Source organism: Brassica napus, chromosome A2, assembly GCF_020379485.1.
Source record: "Brassica napus cultivar Da-Ae chromosome A2, Da-Ae, whole genome shotgun sequence".
NCBI classification, from domain to species: Eukaryota; Viridiplantae; Streptophyta; class Magnoliopsida; order Brassicales; family Brassicaceae; genus Brassica; species Brassica napus.
The window spans coordinates 12,947,243-12,956,137 of NC_063435.1; the positions used below are offsets into that span (position 1 = coordinate 12,947,243).

General features: G+C 33.4%; 1 protein-coding gene across 1 annotated transcript; it reads right to left on the reverse strand.

Moving 5' to 3' along the window:
• Positions 1 to 5,206: 5,206 nt before the first annotated feature.
• LOC106397575 (probable inorganic phosphate transporter 1-9) lies at positions 5,207 to 8,366 on the reverse strand. The gene is made up of 2 exons (XM_013838188.3): positions 7,280 to 8,366; positions 5,207 to 6,247 (listed from the first exon to the last, which is right to left on the reverse strand). Exons 1-2 carry the CDS (start codon positions 7,987 to 7,989, stop codon positions 5,341 to 5,343), a joined length of 1,617 nt encoding a protein of 538 aa, XP_013693642.2. The 5' UTR covers positions 7,990 to 8,366; the 3' UTR covers positions 5,207 to 5,340.
• Between the last annotated feature and the right edge of the window lie 529 nt (positions 8,367 to 8,895).

Here is an 8,895-nt window from a genome sequence, read left to right on the forward strand (position 1 = left end):
TGCACCGTCCTGCACTTTAATTCCGCACAAACCACAGTTGTACCGTACCACACTTCAATTACGTACCGCTTTATTACTAATCCGCCGTTACCATTCGGATCCTGATTGTTATCGCATTTGAAGTTTTCAGATTTCAAGAAATGTCAAATAAATAATGTCATTTAAAGAAGTTAGCATTTTATAGTTATCATCAAAATGAAAGCAAATAGATTTTACTTTTAAGAAGAAAAGGGAAAGGAGTGTGCAGTAAAGATGGCAGAGGGTTATGCGTGCGGGTGTAAGCGTACAATTATACATTCTTCGAGTCGGGCCTTTTTATTTACTGGAGTATTTTATACACATTCTCCCTGAGATCCATTTCCATTTCTTTCTTTAGCAACTTTCTCTTACTTTTATACTAGTATTTCTCAACTGTTAAATCAATTATGTATTACAATTTTAAATGGTTTTGTTTGATACTGTTTTCTTCCTCAAAAACTGAAAATCACTTAGGTAAACTATTTGGAATAATAGCTTACCAAAAAAATATCTGAAATGTTTCAGATTTTAAAAGAAGGAATATAATATTAGAAGTAAGTTTATGTTTATGTTTAGTGGAAGTAGGTTTATTTAATCTTATATCAAATCGTGGTTCAAAAGGAAAAGAAAAACTATATCAAATCAATTATTCCATCTCCTAAATTATATTTGCGAAGTGATATTGCCACATGTCTTTTATATAATCAATTTCACAAAACAAATATGACATGACTACTGAAATTGATGACATGTCTTATAGTTTTATATGACATGGATAATTACATTTAATGTTAATTTATATTTTTGGTAAATTTTTTAAAATATGGTAATAATTCATATATTACATTTAATGTCAATTTATATTTTTAAAAATTTTCTTAGAATATGAGAATAACTCATAAATCATCGTTAAAATAAATATATTCAAATATGACATTATAAATTTCGAAATATAACTTAATTATATATTTTTAAATTATACAATTTTATTACTAAAATTTTCAAAAATGTATACAATATTTTTAGAAAATTATAAAAATTTAATCATAAAATCATTATTTTTTTTATATATCTACAAATTTTATAAATATTGTTTAATTTTAATTTTTGGTAATTATGCAACTTTTACAAATTTATTTATTATATTTAATTAAAATAAATAGATATAAAAATCTATTTAAGATTATAATTTTAAATATATACATGTATATTCTTAAATATAATTTTTATGTTATTTTACAATATTAATAAAAATTTATTTTAGAATATAATTTATATTTATCTGTTAAAATAATATTTTTAATTTTTTTAACTGAAAATGGTGCAGGAAGACACCTAGTTATAAATATAAAAGAAATTAAATAGTTGAAGAATCAGATTGCCGGCGGTACACGTGCATAGACTGATATAAAAAATCAGGTTAAACTGTAGTAAATGCAAAACGTATTACACTATCTATCTCACTTTTAGCTGGCCACACGATCTTATGATAAATCTCCCAAGTCATTCATTTACCCGTGTTTCAAAAAAGAGTCATTCGTTTACCCTAAACCCTAGATAACCCTATAATTTATATAAATACTAGATTTTATAAAAGATTTTAAAAGTAAATCTAGGGAACAAATGCTTTCATCCAATAATTTAAAACCTGCTGTACTTGCATAGGCTTACCTAAGCCTATCCATTATTAAATACTTAGTATATAGTTTATGTACTTTTTAAGATCTAATTTATTTTCTTTAAGGGGCCCTATCTCTCTAGCTCTGATGATATCTCTGTTACACTCTTTTTTATCCTTTTTCAATTGTTATTTTTTTCCTATTTCCATTTATTATTGCACAAGTAATACATGATACCGTCGGTCTACTAAACTATATTGCATTATTGTCTAAAAGGTAAAAAATTTCATTTAGTTAATGTATTGAATTAATTTGTCTGCTATCATTAAACTTGGCAGAACATCAATTAGTAGCTAAACACAGTAAGGGCTAGTCTTACTCATATCGGTAACACTATTTCATGTAATTTATTTTTGAAATAACTTAATTGAAGTTAAACCACCTTACTTTGAACCCAAAAAAAGAAGTTCAACCACCTTACAAGCAGAAACGGTACTGGCCACTGTGTAACAGAAATAATGTAAAAAGTCATGGTAACATTGTTCAGAATTACTGTGCTAGTAAATTCGTATATAGTTTACGTTACACTAAACTTTGAGATATTAGGTAAGAAAATTCACTAAAATGAAAGTAAAAGACTGTTTGTAATACCTCTCTTATAGCATGTGTCAATCAAATGACAAAAGGGGTCCATTCCTCGTCTTTGTCTGTTTGTATGTAATATATGTCTGTATCAAATTTAATAGCTTCGAAAATGACAGAGAAAGAAAAATAGCAAGTTGCAAAATATATTAAGTTTGGAAATTTTAACTGCGATTAGGAGTAAAATATCACTTACACCTGTTAAAATCAAACTGCACAACATAAACGTCACGCATAAACACATACATGGCACTCTTGTTTCTTTTGCTTCACACAAAATTAACAAAAAAAACTTGTTAAATAAGTTATTCTATTATATCTATATCACTAAATCTTAAGAAAGATTGCAGAGAAAATAGAAAGAAAAGGAAGTAGAAGCCTAGAAGGAGAAGGTGAAAAGGTAATAAATGAAGGAGGAAGAGGAAAAAGGACAACGGCAGCACCGACCTGCTCCACCAGAGAACGACCTCTCACGCATTTCCGTTCACAAGTAATCCCTTATTTTCTTTAATTCTACGGATTTAAATTTATATTAGTTTTACGTTTATCCAAAATTTGTTATTAATCTGTTTGAACTTAGAAGATCCAGTAAATGTTAGTTTATTCGATTCTAGTTAAAGACATTTTGAACTAGTAAATTATTATAAGAAGTGCAAAAAATCATTTTAAAAAGGTGAAATCGCTATATGATTGATAAAAACTTACAAAGATAATAGGATAATTTTCTCAAATAGTCATTTTAAAGTTGTTGTAACAAAAATAGTCTTTAATAAAGAAATGATCAAAATAACTCATTTTTATTAAAAAAATGTTAATTTTAATTTTTTAAAATTTGAAACTCTATCCTCAAAACCTCACCCCTTAGACTATCTCCAATGGTACATAAATTTTTACTCTATATTTCACTCTAAAATAGAGTAACTCTATTATAGAGTTGAATTTGCTCTAATGATTCACTCTATAATAGAGTTACTCTAATAGAGTAAAATATAGAGTAATGTTGTTTTTTTACTCTATATTAGAGTAAAATATAGAAGAAATTTTTTGTGTCCCATTGCATATGCTTAACATTATGATATAAATATATTTTTACTCTTTAATAAAATTTATTTTGGTGATTTTTTCATTGAAATTTATTTTTGTGACAAAAACTTAAAAAAAAACTATTCGAGGGAATTCCTTGACATATAATAATCATTGAGTCATTCATCTTGGGGTATAATCATTCATAGCCCTTGTTCTAAAACGCGGGCTGGGCGGACGTTTAGTCGTCGGATATACGTGGAGCGGAGTAGAGCCATGGCGAATTGGTGTTACTCAGCCAAAAAATCAGAATATAAAAAAAACTGATTTATTTGTAGATTTTAGGTTTAGAATCATATATGTGCCTTAGATTTGATGTATTTTGATTATAACTTACAAGAATAACAAAACAAAACAAAACACTGAAATCGCAAAAGAAAAAAATGAAAAGCGGCGGAAGTTGCAGAGAACGTAATGGGGAAAGTTGAAGAAAAGGTTAATTTGGTCATATGATAATTTATTTAACCTAAGAACTAAAAAAATTGACAAAAGGAGTCCAAGCTACGTCAAACCCGGGTTGCTTAGTATTAAACACACGCTACTGAACCACTAGACTAAGAGACAACGACGTTTTATGTACACATTGTTAATATTATATACCAAAAATGAACATAAAAACTATAAAATTATTTCCCGATTAATCCCCATTTAATTTCTGATTAATAGATTCGACGCTAGACTCTACCGCGCGCGTTGCGCCTAGCGAGTTCTCAAACATGGTTCATAGCCTATCTATATAAAATACCAAATATTATCACGCGAGTAGTTTCTCGGAGTCTTGATTATAATTCCCTACAAAGAGAGATAGGACGAATATAATTTTATTTGTAAGGTTTAATGACAATTTGATGTGAAGATTTGGTTTGTGAATGCTAAGACCAAGTGACTTACTCTATTTGTTACTCTAAATTAGAGTAACTCTATAATAAAATTTAAGTTTGTTCCAATGGTACTCTATTTTAGAGTAGAAAATAGAGTGATAAAAAAAAACAAGTTACTATATATTTGGAGTAAACCTATTTTCCACTATATTATAGAGTGAGAAGTAAAGTATCATTGAAGTATTTTTACTTTAAACTTTATTTTAGAATGAAAAATAGAATGAGATTGAAAATGCCCTAACACAGGACACTGAATGACATCCTTTACAGTATAGTATATGGCCATATAAATGTGAAAGGTCCTGAGGATATTGAGACAGACGAAGGCTTCGTCAATATGAGCGAGAAGTTAAATGGGGGGGGGGGGGGGGGGGGGGGGGGGGGATGATTATACAGAATGTTACCTACCATGAGTCAGCCAATATATCTAACTGGAATGTGAATATGTAGAGAGGCACAGTGCGCATGTGCAGCCATTGAAGGCATTGGCTAATCAACCAGTCACACTAAAGTAGAGTTTTGGAGTTGGGTTAAAGATGGCACAAGGGTGTAAGTTAAACATACATGTATAACCGTTTACTACATAATCATCTTGAAAGAACTATTGCATAGTACTCTTTTATTGAGATTTTGTATCATCGTCTAGGCTATGTGGAAGGCGTGTTTGATGGGCGGTGCCGACTAGCTTGATTACCGTGTGGCCGCGGCGGTTGGGTACGGATCAAGCAAGTGCATGGATTATGTCATAGTGAAGAATTCTTGGGGACCAAAATGGGGAGAAAAAGGTTGCATTAGGATGAATAAAAACGACACTAGTAAGCTAGAATTGTTTATGTGGAATCAACAAGATTGCTTCTTTCCCAACCAAACTTAAGTGATGTTCATATTAAATCATGTTCTAATATCAAATCCTTAATTTTAACTTTCTTTTTTGTTAATTCTAAACTGGGTAGGTCGCAAAACTGAATAAAAGTACGATCAAGCTTTGACATTTACATACCCCTTTAATATGCACCGAATTACAAAAGTGAAAAAGAAGAAAATATTCGTGTAAACATGAGAATGTTAATTGAAATATAAAAAAAAAAACAAAATCACTATTGTCTTGGAAGTAACACATTAACAGAAGATGTTCCTGCTGTTGACGTGGGACTAATCTCGTCCTCTTCGTTGTCTTCTAACGATCTACCCATAGTCTCACGCGTGAAAAAATAAGTAACCAACACTCCAGCGATACAAACGCCGCCAAGTATCAAAAACGCGATCCTCACGCGTTTCACGTCTGGGAAAACGTCCTCCTCGTAGTGTTTGTGTTTCGTGGCCCACAAGAAACCAACAATTCCAACAATGGCTCCAAGCTTCCCGGCAGCTCCAGAAATTCCATGGCACGTTGACCTAAACCTCGTCGGAAAAAGCTCAGCAGGGATAATAAACGTCGTCGTGTTGGGACCAAAGTTGCTAAAGAAGAAGATCAATCCGTAGAGAACCATAAAGCCTTTATCATTACTCTTCTCATGCTTAGACCGATACCAACTGTATGGTATCCCAGCGGCTAAGTAAACAAGGGCCATAATAAAAAAGCCCATTATCTGAATCTTGACACGGCCCACTCTATCGATGAAATAAACTGTGAACCAGTAGCCAGGGATGGTGGAGCAAGCGGCTACGATGGCTGCGACCTTAGCCACTTCGAAAGCAGAGTCGTAGACGTTTGTGGAATTGGGATGTTTATTGGAGAAGTTAAAGATTTGAGCGAGGAGGAGGTTGCTTGTGTAGAAGACGACGTCCACTAGGAACCAGTTGGCTGAGGCTGCGAAGAGGTCACGGCCGTGGAGGCTGAGGAAACGGCGGGAGAAGAGTTTGTATGAGGATGAAGACGGTTGTTGTTGTGGTGTCTCCGATGACGAATCTTCTTCGGGTATTGGAGGCGTCATGGTTACGGACATGACTCTTTGCATGTCTTTTGTTGCTTGGGTTGCATTGTTCTCTACTAGTGCTGTGTATCTGCATGCATTTATAAAAATGTAAGTAACTGGACCATTGATTTGATTAGTTAGTAGAAAACACTGAAAAGGTGAAAAATTTAAAATAAAGATCTATTCCTCGTTAAAATCATCTAAACGTTATCACTTATCAGTTTTAGACTTTTAGTTAATGGATACTACATATATTCAAAATTTTGTAAAACTTCGTAGCAAAATATGATATTTATTCTGATATAAACATATAAAATGATTTAGGATGTTCTTATTTTCAGCTAAATTAACAATAAAAGGAGAGAGATAATATTATCAAAGCTCATTAAACTGGACCTTAAAACCAATATTGACAATGAATGATTGACATATGTTTTATGCATAGTATATTGTCCTTATTTATAGTAAGTGTGACATTTCTAACACATTAGTTAATCAAACTAATTAGATGATTTTCAATTGATTAATAATCACTTTTGCTTCATAATTAGCGTTTGAATGAATCATCGATAATCATATCAGTCATACATTATATACCACACGGAAGAGACAAAAAGCCAATATCTTCGATTTTTATTTATGAAGCAAAGATAATCAAATTGGGAGAACTTGATTGGAAGAGAGTACCTACTACATATTAGCTGGAGAGACTAATTCCAGTTATAATAAAAGTAAATTAAACTCTGTTTCTTAGCTGGAGCTTATATACACACAAGGCATACTAAAACCATATACTATACAATAAAATGCTAACACTATTGCATACATTATCAATATAATGAGAGGTTGCTTGAAAGGTATAATACCACAGCGTTCTGTATATCTCCCTCACAAATCAGCTTACTTACTACTTACTACTACTAGGAACAAAATCATATCGAATTATTTTGCTTAAATTTTCATGACATTTTTTTCTCACACGATTAAATTTTTAATGACAGAAATAGTATATAGACGATGCATATTTATAAACATGAAAATACAACAAAAACTAAAAATATATTTTGTTTTGTTTTTTTTATGGCTGAAAATAAAAAGAAAAGAGATAATTGAACGGAACCTGGCGGTTTCAGGCATAAGCATTCGCCAGTAGAACGTTAACGCAGCGGGAAGAGCACCGATCATCAGAATCAACCTCCAAGCAATATCCGCTTCAGCCGGAGCCAAAGTCTCTATCCCCGGCGCTCTCGTTATCTCTAAACTCCCTTCTCCGGCGTTCTTGAACGCTTTGCACACAGCCATCGTAACGGCGGAGCTCATCAAGATCCCTAGCCCCTGCATAGAAAACACAGCCGCGATAAAAGCCCCACGCGTCTTCTTATTCGCGAACTCCGACATGATCGTGGCGGAGAGAGGGTAATCTCCACCGATACCGAGTCCAAGAACGAATCTGAAGAAGCCAAGACTCGCCATGACGCAAGAACGGCGAGTGGTGCAGACGGAGAAACCGCAGCCGAAGGAGCTTAAGACCATGATCAAGAGACAAAGACCGTAGACTCGAGTGCGTCCGACCCGGTCGCCTAAGTAGCCGAAGATGAGCTGACCTAAGGCTGTGCCGAGGAGAGCTATGGCGTAAGAAGTGGAGAGAACAGCGGTTCCGACTGGTTGATTGTCGTAATAGATTTTGCTGATCATTTTCAAGACCGGAGCTATACAGAAGAGATCGTAAGCGTCCGTGAAAAGACCCATTCCGGCGACTATTATCGCCTTGAAGTGGTACCACTGTATCCTCGCCGCATCTAACGCGGATAACACTCTCAGCGGCGGCATCGTCGCTTTTTTGAAGTTTCTGAGGAGTTCGTGGAGACACAAACTGAGAACAAGTGAAGTCTTTGTCTCTTTATTATATAATGTTTGAAGAGTTTTTTCTTCGAGAGAGCATCATGGAATATGCTTTTGTGTTGACTAAGAGAAACTCAACACCTTCCTGGATCGAGTCCACTTCCTTTAGTTGACTTCCATAATGTTTTTAATATAAAGTAGGGAAGTATGATTATAAAGTCTTTATTTGTGTTCTCACGATGGGCACAACACAAAAAGGTTTTTCTTTCAAGATTTTTTGTAACTTTATAAATCTCTTTATGTTTTTTTCTTCACTATTTTTGTTAGCCCTATTCTCTTTTGTACTTTTGAATAAGGATATAGTTTTGAGTAACATAAGGAATGTATAGATAACTTAAGGATTTGATCCAAAAAAGAAAAGATAACTTAGGGAAAAGAATTATCAACAATATTTTTTCATTAGGGGAAATTGAGAAAACAAGCAAGGATAATATATCCACATGTCCCGGAAGAGTAAGCCTGATTGAGAATGGACCTGGCAGGCAGAGCTGTTGCACTTGCATTCTGTACAAGCTCCTTGTATGCATATTCTTCCCTTCCTCTAAATCTCACATTTGCTCTTATCTGTTCATATACCACAAGAAGATAGTATTTAGGGTCACAGTTCCTCCAGACGCAGATGGGTGAAAAGAATGTAACATTTCATATCATTGGTTACTATGAAACCCAAAGCATGGTCCAGCCATTCTCGTTTTAACATGTGGCATAAGTAGAATGGAGTTTTGTATTGAGACGGCTCTTTTGACTATCCAACAACGGTGAGAAAAAGAAATGTGAAAGCTTACTTTGATTTTTCTCAATGTAGGCAATTTCTCTCACACCAGTATCGACAAA